At 45.4% G+C, this 23,577-nt stretch overlaps 1 protein-coding gene across 2 annotated transcripts in view; it reads left to right on the forward strand.

Moving 5' to 3' along the window:
* The window catches only part of faim2a (Fas apoptotic inhibitory molecule 2a), an 83,313-nt gene that overhangs the window by 3,237 nt on the left and 56,499 nt on the right, over positions 1-23,577 (forward strand). For both annotated transcript variants that reach the window (XM_080195021.1, XM_080195020.1), the window contains exon 2: positions 5,968-6,258. In XM_080195021.1, the coding sequence (XP_080051147.1) occupies positions 6,012-6,258 (247 nt within the window). In that variant the 5' untranslated portion in view covers positions 5,968-6,011. The remainder of the gene's footprint in view (positions 1-5,967; positions 6,259-23,577) is intronic.

Here is a 23,577-nt window from a genome sequence, read left to right on the forward strand (position 1 = left end):
GGTACTGGGATAATGGTCATCTTTTTGAAGCAGGTAGGGACCTCAGATTGAAGTAAAGAGAGGTTGACAATGTCTGCGAATACCCCCACCAGCTGATCCACGCACGATCTGAGTGCTCGTCCGGATACCCCATCCAAGTCAATCGCTTTCCAAGGGTTGACTTTTGAGAAAGCTGCTCTGACATCAGCAATGGTGACCTCGGATACAGGTTCGTCCAAGACTCCTGGGATGGAGGGAGTGCTGTTGCTGATGTCTTGCTCAAAACAGGCATAATGCACTGAGTTCATCAGGAAGGGGTGCTTTGGAGCCAGTGATTTTACATGCCTTCAACATGTAGCTTGTTATGTCTTGCAAACCTTGCCATAGTTGGAGGGAGTCCATGTGGCTCGCCTGGGACTCTAACTTGGTCAAGTACTCTCTTTTGGCATCTTTGATGGATCTCCTTAGATCATATCTGGTTTTCTTGTATAGGTGAGTGTCACCTGACTTGAATGTCTCAGACCTGGACTTCATCAAGCAGTGGATATCCCTGTTCATCCATGGTTTTTGGTTGGAGAACACATGGATTTGCTTCTTTCGCACACAATTTTCTACACACAAACTAATGAAATCGGTTAATGTAATAGCGTACTCGTTCAGGCTCATCACAGAGTGTTTAAATACTGACCAGTCTATTGACTCTAAGTAGATCTGGAGGGGGTTATTCGATTCCTCAGACCACCATCGCACAACTGTCTTTGACGGATATGTTGATGATCTTCTTGTTCATGAGTCACTAAACGTTAACGTGCAGGTGCAGAAGCAATTTAGAAAAGAAAGTGGTATACCCTTCATCGCCAGGGGATTTGAATGAAGATGTTTTGCTGCATTTGCGTAGAGCCTTGGTTATCACACACCTGGAGTATGGTGTATAGTTTTGGTCTCCATACCTAAGGAATGATGTACTTACCACAAGAGGGAGGTTCACCAGATTAATTACTGGGATGGAGGGACTGTCTTATGAAGAGAGATTGTGGAAACTGGGCCTGTATTCGCTAGAGTTCCAAAGATAGAGAGGTGGTCTAATTGAAACTTGTGGACAAGATGCCACATAAGAGATTAGTGTGTAGAATTAAAGTGCATGAGATTGGGGGTAGTGTATTGAGATGGATAGAAAACTGGCTGATAGATAGGAAACAAAGAATCTTTTCCCAAATGGCAGTCAGTGACTCATAAAAATCAGAGAATCGCTTTGGTGCAGAAGAGGCTATTTGGCCCATTAAGTCTGCACTGACTCTCTGACAGAGTAATTTAACCAGGCCCTCTCCCCTGCCCTATCCCTGTAACACAGTAAGAAGTCTGACAACATCAGGTTTAAGTCCAATGGATTTATTTGATAGTAAACTTGCAAGCTTTCGGGATTTGTCCCTTTGTCAGGCGAATGGAGAGTTCTGGCCTCAGACAGAGCATATAACAGCACAGACAGTTTACAGATTACTGATTACAATGTGAGTCTTTACACCTAACCTGCTATTTAAGTCTTAAAAGAGGCCAACAATGTGAGTGGAAGGAGCATTAAGCCCAGGTTAAAGAGATGTGTATTGTCTCCAGACAGTACAGTAAGTGAGGTTTAGCAAACCCAGGCAAGTCATGGGGGTTACAGATAGTGTGACATGAACCCAAGATCCCTGTTGAGACCATCCTCATGTGTGCAGAACTTGGCTATCAGTCTCTGCTCAGCGACTCTGCGCTGTCGTATGTCGTAAAGGCTGCCTTGGAGAATGCTTACCCAAAGGTCAGAGGCTGAATGCCCGTGACCACTGAAGTGTTCGCCAACAGGAAGGAAACAGTCTTGCCTGGTGACTGTCGAGCGATGTTCATTCATCCATTGTCATAGCGTCTGCATGGTCTCCCCAATGCATGGAATATTTCATGCAGTTTTGGTCTCCTTATCTGAGGAAGGATGTTCCATTGAACTGGGGTAAGACCAAGCATGTGGCCAAGGATGTTGTCCAGAGGTATCCAGACGCGTTCAAGGGTGAACTGGGTATATTGCATGGTACCATTGTAAAGTTTGTACGTAGGTCATTCGGCCACTCCTCGACCAAGACAGTGCCCTATGCCATGAGAAAGAAAGTGGAGGAGGGGTTGAAATGACTGCAAACCTCCTGCCCTTCACCTCGAACCTCTGTCCCCTCAAGACTGACCCTTCAACTAAGGGGAACAGCTGCCCCCTATCCACTCTGTCCGTGTCTCTTATAATCTTGTGCACCTCGATCCGGTTGCCCCCTCAGTCTTCTCCGCTCCAATGAAAGCAACCCAAGCCTATCCAACCTCCCTTCATAACTTAAATGTTCCATCCCAGGCAGTATCCTGGTGAATCTCCTCTGCACCCCCTCCAGTGCAATCACATCCTTCCTATAATGTGGTGACCAGAACTGCACACAGTACTCCAGCTGCGGCCTCACCAAAGTTCCATACAACACCAACATGACTTCCCTGCTTTTGTAATCTATGCCTTGATTGATAAAGGCAAGTGTCCCATACGCCTTTTTCACCATTCTACTAATATGCAAGACTGGGTACTTACATTGTCAGCTTATCAGTACAATATTGTGTACAGAGCAGGGAAAGACAATGCAAATGTGGACATGTTGAGTTGTCTGTCTTTACCAGATTTGCCATCCACAGTATTGTGTCATCCTGAGACTATTTTCTTACTGGGGAAACTGGCACATTGAATGCCCCCCATTCTTTTGTAGATTTTCCCATTAGTAGCCATTCCCAATCCACCTTGGCAAGATCATGTCTTATTTTACTAAAATCCGCTCGCCCTCAATCCAAGTGCAGATTAAGCAGTGGATGGACAGAAACCTGTTCTGCCACAAGTTAAATTCCTGAGGCAAGGATGGCCAAATACCATTGAAGATATGTTGAAACTTCATGCGAAGTGTAGGGATGAGTTAAGTGTGAAGGATGGATGCATTCAGGGAGAATCAAGAATGACTCCCTGGTCATTCACAAGTCATGGATCTAGAATGAAAAATCTAGCCAGGTCCTAAATATGGTGGCCTAATGTGGATCTGGACTTGGAGAACAAGGTGAAATCCTGTTCTGCTTGTCAGATAAACCAGAACATCATGCCACCAGCATCACTTCATCCTTAGGAGTGGCCCTGACTACTTTGTGGGTCCTTTCGTGAACCACATGTTTTTTGTTGTCATAGATCCACATTTGAAATGTTTGAAAACACACTTCGTGAATGATATTCCAGCTCCTGCAACAGCTTAACTCTTGTAACAACTGAGAAGCTACATCACAATTTTTGCAACTCATGGCCTATCAGATTCACTTGTCTCAGATAGCAGCAGTAAGTGAGTTTTTTTTCAAGAGTTCGTGCAAAAGGATGTTATACACTGTGAAAGTACTGCACCATTTCATCCGGCTTCGACTGGTTTGGTGGAGTGAGCTATTCAAACTCTGAAGGAGGGATTGAAGAGAATGGCAGCTGATACTGTGAGGACAAAGCTCTTCAGATTTTCATTCCTGTATATCATGCCACAATCCACAACTGGCCTCTCCAGCAGAATTAGAACAAAGAACAACACAGCACAGGAAACAGGCCCTTCGGCCCAACAAGCCTGCGCCGCCATTTTAACATTCAGTGAGTGCCTCATCCACCTTCTTCTACCTATGACTTTTCTCTATGCCAGATTAGGGGAGGTCTAATTTAGGGACAATTTATTAACACCAATCAGCCTAAAAGCACATTTTTGGGGTGTGGGAGGAAACCGGAGCACCCGGAGAAAACCCACGCAAGCACAGGGAGAATGTGCAAACTCCCACAGACACCAACCCAAGTCGGAGATCCGACCCGGGTCCATGCATCTGCACAGCAAACAGTGATAGTCACTGAGCTGACGTGTTGCCCGTCGGTTGGTCCAGTTTAAGCGTACACTAATGACGTGAAGCACTAGGCAACTCTCGAAGCAACATCCAAGAGCAGCCCTCGCATGACCCACCGTGTGTATGCCCCTTGTTGGACAACAAGGCGGATTGAATCACCTGTGGATTAAAAAAAAGACATCAATAAACATACACAGCTTATACAGACATTCACGGAAGATCCCCAGAAGCTCAAACGTAAGACAGGTGAGCCATAAAATATGTCGGACAAATTATTGTTGGGTAGAAGGCTGAAGTCCCATCTGGATCTGCTTCATCCAGAGATCTCAGAGCGAAAGTGAGCAGGAGACGAGAAGCAAAACGATAGATGTGATTACCATCCCAAACAGAGGCAGTTCAAACCAGAGGATCAGGTTTACGTTACGTTGCACAAAATCAGCTGCGCCATTCCCTGTGTTACCATGATTACAATTTAAAAGTACTTAATAGCTCGAAAGTCTTTGAGACAGCCATTGGTCATGAAAACACTTCATAAATGCAGTACTTTATTCATTCTACCTATCATTGAACCACTTTTGGATCTAATGTGCCATTGTTCCTTAGATCCGTGAGATTTTAATTTACAAATACCATGTGTGATCTTATCAACAGTCTTGTTAAAATTCAAACATGTTACCCTGATCAAGCCTCATTATTTCCTCAAACATTTCAATCAAATTAGTCAGTCACGACCTTCCTTAACAAATCCATACTGACTGTCCTTGATCTATCCATGCATCTCAAAATGATAATTTATGCCCTGTCTTGGAATAATGTTTCCACCACTGAGATTAAGTTGACTGACCTATAATTACTCGGTCCATCCTTTCCTTTTCAAATTACAGCACAATGTCTTCTGTCCTCCAGTCATTTATCACCAAGCCTCTAGTTAGAAAGGATTGGAAAATGTTGGTCAGAGCCTCTGCTATTTGTTCGCTTACTTCACTTAGCTGCCTGGAATAATTTCATCCGACCCTGGGGGTTTATCCACTTTCAAAGAAGCTAAACATTTACCTCACATTTCCCCTTCACAGCAGTATCTGTTCTGTTCCTCTCTTTAGTGAAAATAGATGCAAAACCTTCATTGCCCATGTCTCAGAACTCCACACAGAAGATAAAGGTGGAAGAAAACTGGGTATCAGGGGACAAACACAGGGGACAAACTCTCCACTGGTTGGAGTCATACCTGGTACATAGGAAGATGGTTGTGGTTGTGGAGTGTCAGTCACATCAGCTCCAGGACATCTCTGCAGGCATCCCTCAGGGTAGTCTCCTAGGCCCAACAATTTTCAGCTGCTTCATCAATGACCTCCCCTTCATCATAAGATCAGAAGTGGGGATTTTTGTCATTTGTGCAATGTTCAGCACCGTTCGCGACTCCTCAGATACTGAAGCAGTCCATGTTCAAATGCATCAAGATCACAACAACACCCAGGCTTGGGCTGACAAGTGGCAAGTAAAATTCATGCCACACAAATGCCAGGCAATGACCATCACCAATAAGAGACACTGTAACTACCCTTGACATTCAGTAGTGTTACCATCACTGAATCCCCCCATTGTCAACATCCTTGGGGTTACCATTGACCAGAAACTCTACTAGACTCATCACATAAACACAAAGGCTACAAGAGCAGGTCAGACTAGGAATCCTGCAGTGAGTAACTCACCTCCTGACTCCCGAAAGCCTTCCCACCATCTAAAAGGTACAAATCAGGGGTGTGATGTATTACTCCTCACTTACCTGGATGGATGCAACTCCAACAACACTCAAGAAGCTTGACATCATCCAGGACAAAGCAGCTCCGCTTGCTTGGCACCATATCTACAAACATCCATTCCCTCCATCACCGGCAGCTCATCACCACCTTCTCAAGGGCCACTAGGGATGGACAGTAATAAACGCTGGCCAGCCAGTAGCACCCATGTCCCACAAATGAATAAAAAGCACCAAACTCTCTAGAAACACATTCTTCTCCATTCCTTATAGATTTGAGCAAGTGTACCTATGTAAGCTGCTAACTGTGTTCTCTTTTCTCCTAGCATCCTATCCCAGATCCTGTTTAACAGAGAACTGCGGCTGTATCATGGCAATTCCAACAGCACCACCAACCTATGCTGAGGTGATGGCGAGCAAGGACCATCTGTTCTCGAGTGAACAGTCCTACACCAGGCAGCAGCCTTATCCAATGCTGCATTCTTATCCTATCCAGCAACCTTATCCAGGCCAGCAACCTTATCCGGGCCAGCAACCTTATCCAGGCCAGCAGGCTATGCCTCCGCCTCCAACTCTGCCTGTACATCCCAACTTGGCCTTTGTCCAGACCACCCCCAGTAAGTATTGGCATTTCACTCTATGATTTGCAAAATCTATTCTATACTAAGGAATGTAAGAGCAGACAATTCAGTTCCTTGAGTCTCGATCTAACCCAACAAAAGTCTCTCGTTCATTGCCAGCTCAACAGCTTTTGGGGGGGGCAGTTCTAGATTTACTGTGATGTCTGTGCCTGAAAAGGAGTTGTGATTAGATTTCATGCTGAATAAGAGTTTGTTTGTGTGGGGGTTAGCGTCAGTTCCGGCTGAGAATCTAATGTGCTTAGAAAGCTACAGCGTGAAGAAAGATAGATAGTTGCTTAGCAACTCGAAGGGCTCTGTAAGAGGAGCAAAAGCTTTCTTTATTATCTTAGAAGAAAACAAGTAGTTAGAGACAAGCCATGAAGCAGTGAAAATTCTCTCTAAGCTCTGCCAGGGAAGCTAATGAGGAACCAGCTCTTTTAGCTATGCTGGAAGAAAAACCCTACAGTGGTATAAAGGTTCAGACAGCTAGTGCCAAAGTTCGAAAGAGAAACTAATTAAGGAGGGGATCTCATTGAAACTCACAGGATACTTTGAGGCCTGAATATGGTGGTAGTGAAGAGAGTGTTTCCACTAGTAGGAAAAGCTAGAATCAGAGGGCACAACCTCAGGCTAAAGGGATGCTCCTTTGAACATAGAACACTACAGCACAAACAGGCCCTTCGGCCCACAAGTTACGCCGATCACTTCTATACCTACTAAGCCATAGACCTATCTGTAACCCCCAATCCCATTAGATCCCATATACTCATCCAGAAGTCTTTTAAAAGACCCCAGAGAGTTTGCCTCCACCACCACCGACGGCGGCCAATTCCATTCACTCACCACCCTCTGAGTGAAAAACTTTCCCCTAACATCTCCTCTGTACTTGCTTCCCTGCACCTTGAATCTGTGTCCTCCCGTAGCGACCATTTCAGCCCGGGGAAATAGCCTCTGAGAATCCACCCTATCCTTCCCAACATTTTATAAACCTCTATCAGGTCGCCTCTCAACCTTCGTCCCTCCAGGGAGAAGAGACCGAGCTCCCTCAACCTATCTTCATAAGGCATGCCTCCCAATCCAGGCAACATCCTTGTAAATCTCCTCTGCACCCTTTCAATAGCTTCCACGTCCTTCCTATAGTGAGGCAACCAGAACTGCGCACAGTACTCCAAGTGGGGTCTGACAAGGGTCTTATAAAGAAACAGAGATGAGGAGGAATTTCTTCAGCCTGAGAGTGGTGAATCTGTGGAACTCTTTGCTGCAGAAAGCTGTGGAGGCCAGGTCATTGAGTGTCTTTAAGACAGAAATAGAGAAGCTCTTGATTAATAAGGGGACTGGGGTTATGGGAAAAAGGCAGGAGAATGGGAATGAGAAAAATATCAGCCATGATTGAATGGCAGAGCAGACTCAATGGGCTGAGTGGCTTAATTCTGCTCCTACATCTTATGGTCTATGAAGCTAGGGAAATGAAAAAGAGTTTCCAGGAAGGTCGAGAGTTAAAGGGAACAGAGAAGAAACTGGGAAATAGAGCAAGATTCTGTTCAGGGACACCAGACAAAGCAGAGAAGACATCAATTGATCAGGGTACGAGAAAACATTTCCAAAAGTAATTCTTAAATCCAAAATCCTGGCAGCGACTTATTGCTAAAAGTGGAGCAGAAGCTCTGGTCTAATGAGTCATTTGGAAGATGAGAACTTAGTTCTAGAATGTGGATGGCTATGTGAAGGTTTTGAAGAGTATTTTGAGAGTATTTGGACAGTCATCTGGGGAGTTTCCTAAGACAAAATCCATGAACACTAAAGTTGAAGGTTATGTATTAGTCACAAGTAGGCTTACATTAATACTGCATTGAAGTTACTGTGAAAATCCCTTAGTCGCCACACTCCGGCACCTTTCAGGTACACTGAGAGAGAATTTAGCCAAATTAGGCCAATGCACTTAATCAGCACATCTTTCAGACTGTGAGAGGAAACCAGAACACCTGGAGGAAACCCACAGAGACACAGGGAGAACGTGCAGACTCCACACAGACTGTGACCCAAGTCAGGAATGGAACCCATGTCCCTGGTGCTGCGAGTCAGCAGTGCTAATGAATGTGCCACTGTGTCAGCCTAACTTTGTATTTTAATGAGACCATTGTAGCTTCAAATTGACTTCATCACCTGTGTAAATCTTAAAACTGTTTTGTAATTGTTAAGCTAAAGGAGAAGAAATATTTTATTAGAATCAATTCCCCATGTTAAATGGATTTTTTTTCTTGTTGCCAAAACAAATTAGCAGCCCTGTTACTCTGTTCCTCCATGTTAAATTTTCCAAAAAGTAAAATTACTGTTATATATTTAAAGGGTTGATTATATAATTTGATGGTGATGTCATTAGGGTGTTGCATAGGCTGTTGTTGTAAATTTCAGTTTGTACTCTACAGGCAAGAGCTCCTTCAGTAATTCTTTTTTATTCATTTGTGGGACATGGATGTTACTGGCTGGCCAGCATTTATTCCCCATCCCTAGTTGCCCTTGAGAAGGTGGTAGGGAGCGGCCTTCTTGAATCGCTGCAGTCCATGTTCGGTGGGTTGACCCACAATGCCATTAGGGAAGGAATTTGACCCAGCAGTTGCGAAGGAACAGCGATATATTTCCAAGTAAGGATGGTGAGTGCCTTGGAGGGGAACTTGCAGGTGGTGGTGTTCCCATGTGCCTGCTGCCCTTGTCCTTCTAGATGGAAGTGGTCATGGGTTTGGAAGGTGCTGGCTAAGGAACTTTGGTGAATTGCTGCAGTTCATCTCGTAGACAGTACACGGGCTTCCTTATTCTGGATGGCGTCAAGCTTCATGAGTGATGTTGGAGCTGCACTCATCCAGGCAAGTCGGGAATACTCCATCGTAATCCTGACTTGTGCTTTGTAGATGGTGGCTAGGCTTTGGGGAGTCAGTAGGTGAGTTTCTTGCCGCAGTATTCCCAACCTCTGACCTGCCCTTGTAACCACTGTGTTTATGTGGTGAAACCAGTTGAGAGTCTGGTCAATGGAATCCCAAGGATGTTGACAGTGGGGGATTCAGTGATGGTTTCACCATTGAATGTCAAGGGGCGGTGTTTGAGTGTCTCTTATTGGTGATGGTCATCGCCTGGCATTTGTGTGGCATGATTGTTACTTGCCACTTGTTAGCCCAAGTCTGGATATTGTTGAGATCTTGTTGTATTTAAACATGGACTGTTTCAGTGTCTGAGAAGTCGCAATCATCAGCGAACATCCCCATTTCTGACCTTAAGATGGAAGAAAGGTCATTGATGAAGTAGCTGAAGATTGTTGGGCCTAGGACACTACCCTGAGGGACATCTGCAGAGATGTCCTGGAGCTGAGATGACTGACCCTCCACAGCCAAAACCATCTTCCTATGTATGAGGTATGACTCCAACCAGCGGAGAGTTTGTCCCCTGATACCCATTGATTCTAGTTTCGCTAAGGCTCCTTGATACCAGACTTGGTCAAATGTGGCCTTGGTGTCAAGGGCAGTCACTCTCACGTCACCTCTGGCATTCAGCTCTTTTGTCCATGTTTGAACTGTAATGAGGTCAGGTGTGACCCTGGGAAAACCCAAACTGAGCAGGTGCAGGTAGATAGCACTGTTGATAACGCCATCCATCTTCACTGATAATGGAGAATAGATTGGGTGATAATTGGCCGGGTTGGATTTGTCCAGCATTTTGTGTATAGGACGTACCTTGGCAATTTTCCACATTGCTGGATAGATGCCAGTGTTGTAACTGTACTGGGAGAGTTTGGCTTGGGGAGAGGCAGGTTCCGGAGCACAAGTCTTCAGTGCTGTTGCCAAAATGTTATCAGGGCCCATTGCCTTTGTAGTATCCAGTGCCACCACCAGTTTCTTGATATCAAGTGGAGTGAATCGAATTGGCTGGAGACTGGCATCTATGATGCTGGGGACCACTGGAGGAGGCCGAGATGGATCATCCACTCGGCATTTCTGGCTGAAGATACTGCAAATACATCAGGCTTATCTATTGCACTGATATGTTGGGCTTCTCCATCATTGAGGATGGGGATATTTGTGGAGCCTCCTCCTCCAGTGAGTTATTTAATTGTCCGGCACCATTCACAACTGGGCATGGCAGGGCTGGGGATATGAGAATGCTTTGGCAGATAAGGCAAAGGAGAATCCAAAGAGCTTCTACAAATACATAAAGGGCAAAAGAGAAACAAGAGAGAGAGTAGGGCCTCTTAAGGACCAACAAGGTCATTTATGTGCGGATTCACAAGAGATGGGTGAGATCCTAAATGAATATTTCTCATCAGTGTTTTCTGTTGAGAAAAGCATGGATGTTAGGGAACTTGGGGAAATAAATAGTGATGTCTTGTACATATTACAGAGGAGGTGGTGCTGGAAGTCTTAAAGCCCATTAAGGTAGATAAATCCCTGGGACCTGAAAAAGTGTATCCCAGGACATTGTGAGAGGCTAGGAAGGAAATTGTGGGTCCCCTAGCCAAGATATTTGAATCATCGACAGTCATAGGTGAGGTGCCTGAAGATTGGAGGGTGACAAATGTTGTACCTTTATTTAAAAAAGGCTGCAGGGAAAAGCCTGGGAGCTGTAGGCCAGTGAGCCTCACATCTGTGGTGGGTAAATTGTTTGAAGGTATTTTGAGAGACAGGATCTACAGGCATTTAGAGACACAAGGACTGATTAGAGACAGTTGGCATTGCTTTGTGAGTGGAAAATCATGTCTCACAAATTTGATTGAGTTTTTTGAAGGGGTAACCAAGAAGGTAGATGAGGGCAGTGCGGTTGATGTTGTCTACATGGACTTTAGCAAGACCTTTGACAAGGTACCACATGGTAGATTGTTGCACAAGGTTAAATCTCACAGGATCCAGGGTGTGGTATCGAAATGGATACAAAATTGGCTTCTTGACAGAAGCCAGAAGGTGGTTGTAGGGTGTTATTTTTCAAACTAGAGGCCTGTGACCAGCAGTGTGCCTCTCAGAGCTGGGTCCACTGTTATTTATTATGCCAGAGGTGAGGTGAGAGTGACTGACCTTGACATCAAGGCTGCATTTGACCAAGTGTGGCATCAAGGAGCCTTAGCGAAACTGAAATCAATGGGTATCAGGGGACAAACTCTCCGCTGGACCCAGCTGTCTGCTGTGATTTGGATGAGAATATAGGGGGCATGGTTAGTAAGTTTGCAGATCACACCAAGATTGGTGGCATAATGGACAGTGAAGAAAGTTATCTCCAATTGCAACAGGATCTTGATGAATTGAGCCAGTGGGCTGACAAATGGTGGATGGAGTTTAATTTAGATAAATGCGAGGTGATGCATTTTGGTAGATTGAACCAGGGCAGGAATTACTCAGTTAATGGTAGGACATTGGGGAGAACTACAGAACAAAGAGATCTAGGGGTACATGTTCATAACTCCTTGAAAATGGAGTCACAGTTGGACAGAGTGGTGAAGAAGGCATCCGGTATGCTTGGTTTCATCAGTCAGAACACTGAATACAGGAGTTGGGACGTCTTGTTGAAGTTGTATAAGACATTGGTAAGGCCACACTTGGAATACAGTGTGCAGTTCTGGTCTCCCTATTATAGAAAGGATTCAATAAACTAGAAAGAGTGCAGAAAACATTTACTAGGATGCTACCAGGACTTGATGGATTGAGTTATAAGGAGAGGCTGGATAGACTGGGACTTTTTCCTTTGGACTGTAGGAGGCTGAGGGGTGACCTGATAGAGATCTGTAAAATAATGAGGGGCACAGATCAGCTAGATAGTCAATATCTTTTCCCAAAGATAGGGGAGTCTAAAACTAGAGGGCATAGGATGAAGGGGAGAGATACAAAAGTATCCAGAGGGGCAATTTTTTCACAGAGAGTAGTGATTATCTGGAATAAGCTGCCAGAGGTAGTAGTAGAGGCAGGTACAATTTTCTCAATTTTGTCTTTATAAAGCATTTGGATAGTTACATGGGTACAATGGATGTAGAGGGATATGGGCCAAATGCGGCAATTGGGATTAGCTTGGGGATTTAAAAAAGAAAGGACAGCATGGACAAGTTGGGCTGAAAGGCCTCGTTCCATGTTGTAAACCTCTATGACTGCAGAACTTAGATCTGATCTGTTGGTTTGGGATTGCTTAGCTCTATCACTTGCTGTTTATGCAAGTAGTTCTGATTGGTAATTTCACCTCATTTTTAGGTATGCCTGGTGCTGCTCCAGGCATACTCTCCTGCATTCTCCCTTGGATCAGGGTTAACCCCCTGGTTTGATGGTAATAGTTGAGTGGGGGATATACTAGGCCATGAGGTTGCAGATTGTGCTAGAGTACAATTCCGCTGCTGTTGATGTCCCACAGTGTGTCATGGATGTCCAGTCTTGAGTTGCTAGATCGGTTCAAAGTCTGTCCCATTTCGCACAGTGATAGTGCCACACAACACGATGGAGGTTATTCTCAATGTGAAGGTGGGACTTCGTCTCCACAAAGACTGTGCGGTGGTCACTCTTACCGGTACTGCCATGGACAGGTGCATCTGCAGCCGGCAGATTGGTAAGGATGAAGTCAAGGATGTTATCTCCTCTTGTTCGTTCCTTCACCACCTGCTGCAGATCCAGTCTAGCAGTTACATCCTTTACGACCCGACCAGCTCGATTAGTGCTGCTGTGGAGCCACTCTTGGTGGTGGACATTGAAATCCTCCAGCCTGAGTACATTTTGTGCCCTTTCCACCCTCAATGCTTCCTCCAAGTGTTGTTCAACATGGAGGAATACTGATTCATCAGCCAAAAGAGGATGGTACAAAGTAACCAGTAAGAGGTTTCCTTGCCATGAGACTTCAAGGGATCTGGAGTCAATGTTAAGGACTCTCAGGGCAACTCTGTCCTGACTGTATAAAACTGTATTGCTTGCTGCTCTGCTGAGTCTGTCATGCCGGTAGGTCAGGGTGTAGAGTCATGGAGGTTTACAGCATGGAAATAGGCCCTTCAGCCCAGTTTTTACCACTAAGCTAATCCCACAATTCGGTTATGTTCACCTTAGTGATGGGAAGGGATAGGCATGAACCTCGGGTCAGTAGTTTTAGCTGGGGTAAGGGCAATTATGAGGCTATTAGGAGTGAATTAGGAAGCATAGATTGGACTAGGAGATTACAGGGACTGGGAACGTCCGAAATGTGGAGTTTTTTCAAGGAGCAGCTACTGCGAGTCCTTGATAGGTATGTCCCTGTCAGGCATGGAGGATTTGGTAGATCTAGGGAACCGTGGTGCACTAAAAGAGTTGAGTCGATGGTTAAAAAGAAAAAGGAGACTTATGTTCGGATGAGATTGGAGGGCTCAGATAGTGCACTAGAAAGCTTTAGATTGGCTGGGAGGGAGTTGAAGAGTGAGTTGAGAAGGGCTAAAAGAGGACATGAGAAGACTTTGGCTGATAGGATTAAGGAGAATCCTAAGGCGTTCTATAGGTATGTCAAGAACAGAAGGTTGGCCAGGGCAAGATTAGGGCCAGTTACAGACAGCAGGGGGAAGTTGTGTGTGGAACCGGAGGAGATTGGAGAAGCATTGAACCAATATTTCTCTTCGGTGTTCACGCAGGGGGACATGAATATAGCTGAGGAGGACATTGGGTTGCAGGGGTGTAAAATAGACAGTATTACGGTTGATAAGGGGGATGTGCTGGAAATTCTTGAGGGGCTGAAAATAGATAAGTCCCCTGGTCCGGATGGGATCTACCCTAGGATTCTCTGGGAGGCTAGAGAGGTGATTGCAGAGCCTCTGGCTCTGATCTTCAGGTCGTCATTGGTCTCTGGTGTAGTCCCGGAGGATTGGAGGATAGCGAATGTTGTCCCATTGTTTAAGAAGGGGAACAGAGACTTTGCCGGGAATTATAGTCCGGTGAGTCTTACTTCTGTTGTGGGCAAGGTTTTAGAAAATATTATTAGGGATAGGATTTATAGTTATTTGGAGTGTAATGAATTGATTAGAAATAGTCAGCATGGTTTTGTAGCGGGTAGGTCGTGCCTTACTAACCTTATTGAGTTTTTTGAGAAGGTGACCAAAGAGGTGGATGGGGGCAAGGCAGTTGACGTGGTATATATGGATTTTAGTAAGGCGTTCGATAAGGTTCACCATGGTAGGCTTCTGCAGAAAATGCAGATGTATGGGATTGTGGGTAATCTAGGAAGTTGGATCAGGAATTGGCTATCAGATAGGAGACAGAGGGTGGTGGTTGATGGTAAATATTCATCATGGAGTTCAGTTACGAGTGGTGTGCCTCAGGGATCTGTTTTGGGGCCACTGTTGTTTGTAATTTTTCTTAATGATCTGGATGAGGGTATAGTTGGGTGGATTAGTAAATTTGCTGATGACACCAAAGTTGGAGGTGTGGTAGATTGTGAGGAAGGGTGTCATAGTCTGCAGGGAGACTTAGATAGGTTGCAGAGCTGGGCCGAGAGGTGGCGGATGGAATTTAATGCGGAGAAGTGTGAGGTAATTCACTTTGGTAGGAGCAACAGATGTGTCGAGTACAGGGCTAACGGGAGGACTTTGAATAGTGTGGATGAACAGAGGGATCTAGGTGTATGTGTACATAGATCCCTGAAAGTTGGGAATCAAGTAGATAAGGTTGTCAAGAAGGCGTACGGTGTCTTGGCGTTTATTGGTAGGGGGATTGAATTTAGGAGTCGCAGCGTCATGTTGCAACTGTACACTACTCTGGTGCGGCCGCACTTGGAGTACTGTGTGCAGTTTTGGTCCCCACATTACAAGAAGGATGTGGAGGCTTTGGAGAGGGTGCAGAGGAGGTTTACTAGGATGTTGCCTGGTATGGTGGGGAGGTCCTATGAGGAGAGACTGAGGGACTTAGGGTTGTTTTCGTTGGAAAGAAGGCGGCTAAGAGGGGATCTTATTGAAACATATAAGATGATTAGAGGTTTAGATAGGGTGGATAGTGATAACCTTTTTCCTCGGATGGCGAAAGCTAGCACGAGAGGGCATGGCTTTAAATTAAGGGGGGGTAGCTACAGGACGGATGTCAGGGGTAGGTTCTTTACCCAGCGGGTGGTGAGGGATTGGAATGCCCTGCCTGCTGCAGTTGTAAATGTGCCTAGTTTGGGGGCGTTTAAGGGATCCGTGGATAGGTTTATGGACGAAAAGGGATTGGTATAGGCTAGTGGGTCATTGTTTTTGTAACTGGTCGGCGCAACATCGTGGGCCGAAGGGCCTGTTCTGCGCTGTAATGTTCTATGTTCTATGTATACCCATCTTATCCATGTAACTGTCTAAATGTTTTTTAAAAGACAAAATTGTACCGATCTCTACTGCTACCTCTGGCAGCTTGTTCCAGACACTCACCACCTTCGTGAAAAATTGCCCCTCTGGACACTTTTGTATCTCTCCCCTCTCACCTTAACCTATGCCCTCTGGTTTTAGACTTGCCTACCTTTGGGAAAAATATTGACTATCTAGCTGATCTATGCCCCTCATTATTTTATAGACCTCTATAAGATCACCCCTCAGCTTCCTATGTTCTAGAGAAATAAATCTCAGTCTATTTAGCATCTCCTTATAACCATGCTATAAACTTCTATGACTCTAGGACTCTATGTCCTGTCCCACTGGCAGGACAGACTCACTATTACCATCCAGGGATGATGGTAGTTTTTGGAATATTATCTGTTAGGTATGATTCCGTGAGAATGACTGTCTCCGCTTGCCTGGATGAGTGCAGCTCCAACAACGCTCAAGAAGCTTGACACCATCCAGTACAAAGCAGCTCCTTGATTGGCATCACATCTACAAACATTCAATCCCTCCATCACCGACACTCAGTAGCAGCAGTGTGTACTATCTACAAGGTACACTGCAGCAATTCACCAAAAATCATTAGACAGCATCTTCCAAACCCATGACCACATCCATCTAGAAAGACAAGGGCAGTAGATACATGAGAACACCACCACCTGCTAGTTCCCCTCCAAGTCCCCCACCATCCTGACTCAGAAATATATCACCATTCCTTCACAATCACTGGATCAAGATCCTGAAAATCCCTCCCTGATGGCATTGTGGGTCAACCCACAGAACACGGACTGCAGCGATTCAAGAAAGTAGCTCACTGCCAATTTCTCCAGGGCAACTAGGGATGGGGAATAAATGCTGGCCAGCCAGCAACACCCATGTCCCACAAATGAATCAAAAAAGGCTGTTGAACATAGAACATAGAACACTACAGCACAAACAGGCCCTTCGGCCCACGAGCTGCGCCGATCACATCAACACCTACCAGTCTATAGACCTATCTATAACCCCCAATCCCATAAAACCCCATATACTCATCCAGAAGTCTTTTAAAAGACCCCAGCGAGTTTGCCTCCACCACCACTGACGGCAGCCGATTCCATTCACTCACCACCCTCTGAGTGAAAAACTTACCCCTATCATCACTTCTGAACTTTCCTCCCCGCACCTTAAATCTGTGTCCTCTCGTAGTGACCATTTCAACCCAGGGAAATAGCCTCTGAGAATCCACCCTATCTATTCCTCTCAACATTTTATAAACTTCTATCAGGTCGCCTCTCAACCTTCGTCTCTCCAGGGAAAAGAGACCCAGCTCCCTCAACCTAACTTCATAAGGCATGCCTCCCAGTCCAGGCAACATCCTTGTAAATCTCCTCTGCACCCTTTCAATAGCTTCTACGTCTTTCCTATAGTGAGGCGACCAGAACTGCGCACAGTACTCCAAATGAGGCCTGAAAAGGGTCTTATAAAGTTGCAGCATTACCTCCCGACTCCTAAACTCAATCCCTCGATTAATGAAGGCCAGTACTGTTGCTTGACTCATCTGAGACAGATCTCCCAATTTTGGCACTAGCCCCCAGATGTTAATAAGGAGGACTTTGCAGGATCAATTTCATTTATTTATTGAGACTTTGTAGCGATTGATACAACTGAGTGGCTTGCTAGGCCATTTCAGAGGGAAGTTGAGAGTCAACTATTAGAGGTTTAGATTTCTATTAGAGATTTAGATAGGGTGGATAGTGATAGCCTTTTTCCTCGGATGGAGAAAGCTAGCACGAGGGGGCATGGCTTTAAATTACGGGGGGGTAGTTATAGGACGGATGTCAGGGGTAGGTTCTTTACCCAGAGGGTGGTGAGGGATTGGAATGCCCTGCCTGCTGCGGTTGTAAATGCACCTAGTTTGGGGGCGTTTAAGAGATCTGTGGATAGGTTTATGGACGAAAAGGGATTGGTTTAGATTAGTGGGTCAGTGTTTTTTTTTAAAAAAACTGGTTGGCGCAACATCGTGGGCCAAAGGGCCTGTTCTGCGCTGTAGTGTTCTATGTTCTATGTTCTATGTTCAACCACTTTGCTGTGGTTCTGGAGTCACATGTAGGCCAGACCAGGTAAGGACAGGTTTCCCTCGCTAAAAGACATTACTGAACCAGCTGGGTTTTTCTGACAATCAACCATAAATTCATGGTCATTAGAGTCTTAATTCCAGATATGATCTAAGGTTCAGACATAGCTGAGCACAACATCGTGGGCTGAAGGGCCTGTACTGTGCTGTACTATTCTATGTTCTATATTTCTAGTCTAGCGATAATACCACTAGGCCACTAGCTCCCAGTAAATCTGTATATGCAAACTGCATAGAATCAAAAAATTCCTACAGTGCAAAAGCAGGCCATTCGCCCCATTGAGTATCTTTAAGGAGATCTTTCTTGGTGCTCAGCAGAAATTTATTCCACTGGTTAAAAAGGATCGTAGGAGGAGAGATAATCAGCCGTGGATAACGAAGGAGGTAAAGGAAAGTGTTAAATTAAAAATGGATGCATTTAGAGTAGCTAAGAGTAGTGGGCGAGAAGAGGATTGGGAGAGGTTTAAATATCAACAAAGAAGGGTAGGAGAAACTATGAAGCTGGGCTAGTGCTTAATATAAAAAAGGATGGTATGAGTTTTTATAAATATATAAAAAGGAAGAGGCTGACTAGGGTGAACGTTGGACCCTTAGAGGATGAGAGGGGGGACTTAGTGGTAGGGGATGAGGAATGGCTGAGGCCTTGAATAACTTTTTTGTTTCGGTCTTTACAGAGGAGGACGTGAATAATTTGCCGGGTGTTAGTGATGGAAAGATGGTAGGAGTGGAGGGCCTGAATGACATTATTGTTACTAGAGAGGCAGTGCTCGAAAGACTGGAGGGACTGATTGTGGACAAGTCCCCAGGACTGGATGGAATGCATCAAAGGGTTCTGAAAGAAATGGCGGAGGTGATAGTGGATGCCTTGGTGATTATTTTCCAAACGTCGCTGGATTCCGGGGAAGTGCCGGAAGATTGGAAAACGGCTAATGTTACGCCATTGTTTAAGAAGGGTGGCAGGCAAAAGGCAGGGAATTATAGGCCGGTTAGTTTAACGTCTGTTCTAGGTAAAATGTTAGAACCCGTGATCAAGGAGAAGATAGCGGGCATCTTGAGGAGAATTGTTTGATAGAGCAGACGCAGCACGGTTTCGTTAAGGGGAAGTCATGTCTGACGAATTTATTGGAGTTCTATGAGGATGTGTCTAGGGCAGTGGATAGAGGAGAGCCGGTGGATGTGGTCTTTCTTGATTTTCAGAAGGCGTTTGATAAGGTGCCGCACAAGAGGTTATTACAGAAGGTCAGGGGGCATGGAGTTGGGGGTAGGGTGTTAGCATGGATAGGGGATTGGCTGTCAAATAGGAGGCAGAGAGTGGGGGTCAATGGGTGCTATTCGGATTGGCAGTTGGTGACTAGTGGAGCGCCCCAGGGGTCGGTGCTGGGGCCTCAGCTATTTACCATTTATATAGATGATCTGGAGGAAGGAACCAAGTGTATGGTGTCGAAATTTGCTGATGACACCAAGATTGGTGGAATGGCAAATTGTGTGGAGGATGTGGAAAGTCTGCAGAAGGATCTAGATAGGCTGGGCGAATGGGCCAGGAACTGGCAAATGGAATTTAATGTTGGCAAGTGTGAAGTTGTCCACTTTGGTAGGAAGGACTATTACTTACATGGCAAAAAACTGCAGCATGCGACAGTGCAGAGGGACCTCGGGGTCCTTGTGCATGAGTCGCAAAAACCCAGCCTGCAGGTGCAACAGGTGGTCGGGAAGGCGAATGGGATGCTGGCCTTCATAACGAGGGGGATTGAATATAAAAGTAGGGAGGTCTTGCTGCAACTGTAAAGGGCACTGGTGAGGCCGCAGCTGGAGTACTGTGCAGTTTTGGTCACCGCACTTGCGCAAGGATATTTTGGCCTTGGAGGGAGTGCAGAGGAGGTTTACTAGGCTGTTACCAGAGTTGAGGGGGTTGAACTATGAGGAGAGGCTGAATAAACTAGGCTTGTACTCATTAGAGTTTAGAAGAATGAGGGGAGATCTCATTGAGATATAAGATGGATACCATAGAGGTGGAGAGGCTTTTCCCGCTCAGAAAGGACAGTAGGACTAGAGGGCACAGCCTCAAGGTAAAGGGGGGACGGTTTAGAATGAAGTTGAGGAGGAACTTCTTCACTCAAAGGGTGGTGAATCTCTGGAATTCTCTGCCCGTTGAAGTGGTGGAGGCTGCCTCGCTAAATATATTTAAGATGTGGGTTGATAGGTTTTTGATAGGCAAGGGGATTAAGGGTTATGGGGAGAAAGCGGGAATGTGGAACTGAGACATGACAGATCAGCCATGATTGAATGGTGGGGCAGGCTCGAGGGGCTAGATGGCCTACTCCTGCTCCTGTTTCTATGTTCTTAACTGTTAATTTAGTTTAAAGTCCTGTCCATCATGCGAGGTATATGACTTGCCAGAAAACTCATCCCAGAAATGTTTAACTGAAGCTCATCCCAGCATCATACCTCCCACTTTCCCTAGTACCGGCATAGTACCCCAGGAATCAGTAGCCATTTTGGTCACACCATCTTTGAGCCAAACATTTTACTGTCTAAAATTCTCTACCTTACACCAATTTACTCATGGTTCAGGTAATAATCCAGAGAATATTACCTTTGAAATTTTTCAATTTAGCCTCCTGTTCATTCTCCCTCAACAGAACCATTTCCATCGTCCTGTTTATGTCATTGGTGTCAATGTGGGTCATGACAGCTGGAATCTCCTCATCTGACAAAGCTCCTATTGAGCCCTGAGCAGATATCATAAGAACAGGAGAAGACCAATCAGCCACAATCTGCCATTCAATAAGATCGTGGCTGATCTGTGGCCAACTCCATGTACCTGCCCCAGGCCTTTCTCACTTGATAGCCCTGCTCAATAAAAAATTGTCTCTCTCAGACTTAAACCTAACAATTGAACAAACATCCACTGTCATTTGAGGAAGGGAATTTCAAATCTCCCCCCACTGTGTAGAAGTGTTTTAACATCTCTTCTGAACAGCTTGGACCCAAATGTTTAGATTATGGCCCCTGGTTCCAGAACCTTCAACTATTGGAAAGAGTTTATCCTTATCCATCCTGTTCTTCCCTGTAAGTATTTTCTAGGCTTCTATCAGATCACTCCTCAACCTTCTGAATCTGAGAGAATAAAGATCCAATTAATCTAATCACTCTTTGTAGCTTCTTGGGCCTGTACTCGTTGGAGTTTAGAAGACTAAGGGGGATCTTATAGAGACTTACAAGATAGTGAAGGGGCTAGATAGGGTAGAGGCAGAGAAATTCTTTCCACTTAGGAAACCAGAACTAGAGGGCACAGCCTCAAAGTAAGGTGGGGGGGGGTGGGTTGCAGTTTAGAACAGAGTTGAGGAGGAATTCTTCTCAGAAGGTGGTGAATCTCTGGAATTCTCTGCCCATTGAAGTGGTGGAGGCTACCTCGTTGAATATGTTTAAGTCATGGGTAGATAGATTTCTGATAGATAAGGGAATTAAGGATTATGGGGAGCAGACAGGAAAGTGGAACTGATCCACTTCAGATCAGCCATGATCTTATTGAATGGTGGGGCAGGCTTGAGGGGCTAGATGGCCTACTCCTGCCTTACGTTCTTACCCCCAGATATCATTCTTGTACTGTACCCCAGTGTTATACAATGACAGACCCATCCCCACCAGTATTGTACCCCAGTGTTATACAGAGACACACCCGTCCCCACCAGTTCTGGGTACCCCAGTGTTATACAGCGACAGACCCGTTCTTTGAGAAGGTGACCAAAGAGATGGATAAGGGTAAAGCAGTTGACGTGGTATATATGGATTTTAGCAAAGTGTTTGATAAGGTGCCCCATGGTAGGCTACTACAGAAAATGCAGATGCATGGGATTGAGGGTGATTTAGCAGTTTGGATCAGGAATTGGCTAGCTGATAGAAGACAGAGGGTGGTGATTGATGGGAAATATTCAACCTGGAGTTCAGTTACAAGTGGTGTACCTCAAGGATCTGTTTTGGGGGCACTGCTGTTTGTCATTTTTATAAATGAACTAGATGAGGGTGTAGAAGGATGGATTAGTAAATTTGCTGACGACACCAAAGTTGGAGGAATTGTAGACAGTGAGGATGGATGTTACAGTTTGTAGAGGGACATAGATAAGTTGCAGAGCTGGGCCAAGAGGTGGCAGATGGAGTTTAATATGGAAAAATGTGAGGTGATTCACTTTGGTAAGAGTAACAGGAGTACAGAATATAGGGCTAATGGAAGGACTCAGTCATGTTGACGAGCAGAGAGATCTCAGGGTACATGTGCATAGCTCCCTGAAAGTTGGCACCCAGGTTGATAAGGTTGTTCAGAAGGCGTACGGTGTGTTAGCTTTTATTGGTAGAGGGATTGAATTTCGGAGCCGTGAGGTCATGTTACAACTGTACAAAACTCTGGTGCAGCCGTACTTGGAGTATTGCGTATGGTTCTGGTCGCCGTATTATAAGAAAGACGTGCAGGCATTGGAAAGGGTGCAGAGGAGGTTTACCAGGATGTTGCCTGGTATGGTGGGAAGGTCTTTGAGGAAAGGCTGAGGGACTTGTGGTTATTTTCATTGGAGAGAAGAAGGTTACGAGGTGACCTGATTGAGGCATACAAGATGATCAAAGGATTGGATAGGGTGGACAGTGAGAGCCTTTTACCTCGGATGGTGGTGGCTAACACAAGGGGACATAGCTTTAAATTAAGGGGTGGTAATTATAGGATGGATGTCAGCGGTAGGTTCTTTACTCAGAGGGTAGTAAGGGTGTGGAATGCCCTGCCTGCAGCAGTTGTGGACTCGCCAACTTTAAGGGTGTTCAAATGGTCAGTGGATAGGCATGTGGATAACACTGGAATAATTTAGGTTAAAGGGTCATTAGATTGGTTCCACTGGTCAGCGCAACATCGAGGGCTGAAGGGCCTGTATGGCACTGTAATGTTCTATGTTCTATCCCCAGCAGTACTGTACCCCAGTGTTATACAGTGACAGACCCATCCCCACCAGTACTGTACCTGAGTGTGATATAGTGACAAAGCTGAGTTACAGAGAGATTGAATAGGTTAGGACTTTATTCCCTGGAGCGTAGAAGAATGAGGGGAGATTTGATAGAGGTGCATAAGATTTTGATGGGTATGGATAGAGTGGCTGCAAGCAGGCTTTTTCCACTGAGGCTAGGGGAGAAAAAACCAGAGGGCATGGGTTAAGGGTGAAGGGGGAAAAGTTTAAAGTGAATATTAAGGGGGCTTCTTCACGCAGTGGTGGGAGCATGGAATGAGCTGCTGGATAACGTTATGTTCACCTTAGTGATGGAAAGGGATAGGCATGAACCTCGGGCCAGTGGTTTTAGCTGGGGGAAGAGTAATTATGAGGCTATTAGGAGAGAATTAGGAAACATAGGTTGGACTAGGAGATTACAGGGATTGGGAACGTCCGAAATGTGGAGTTTTTTCAAGGAGCAGCTACTGCGAGTCTGTGATAGGTATGTCCCTGTCAGGCAAGGTGGAATTGGTAAGGCTAGGGAACCGTGGTGCACCAAAAAAGTTGATTCGTTGGTTAAAAAGAAAAAGGAGGCTTATGTTCGGATGAGACGTGAGCACTCGGATAGTGCACTAGAGAGCTTTAGATTGGCTAGGAGGGAGTTGAAGAGCGAGCTAAGAAGGGCTAAAAGAGGACATGAGAAGACTTTGGCTGATAGGGTTAAGGAGAATCCTAAGGCGTTCTATAGGTATGTCAAGAACAGAAGGTTGGTTAGGGCAAGGTTAGGGCCAGTTATAGACGGCAGAGGGAAGTTATGTGTGGAACCGGAGGAGATTGGTGAAGCATTGAACCAATATTTCTCTTCGGTGTTCACGCAGGGGGACATGGATATAGCTGAGGAGGACACTGGGTTGCAGGGGAGT

This window comes from Carcharhinus amblyrhynchos, chromosome 8 (genome assembly GCF_965287045.1).
Source record: "Carcharhinus amblyrhynchos chromosome 8, sCarAmb.v2.hapA, whole genome shotgun sequence".
In the NCBI taxonomy this organism is placed as follows: Eukaryota; Metazoa; Chordata; class Chondrichthyes; order Carcharhiniformes; family Carcharhinidae; genus Carcharhinus; species Carcharhinus amblyrhynchos.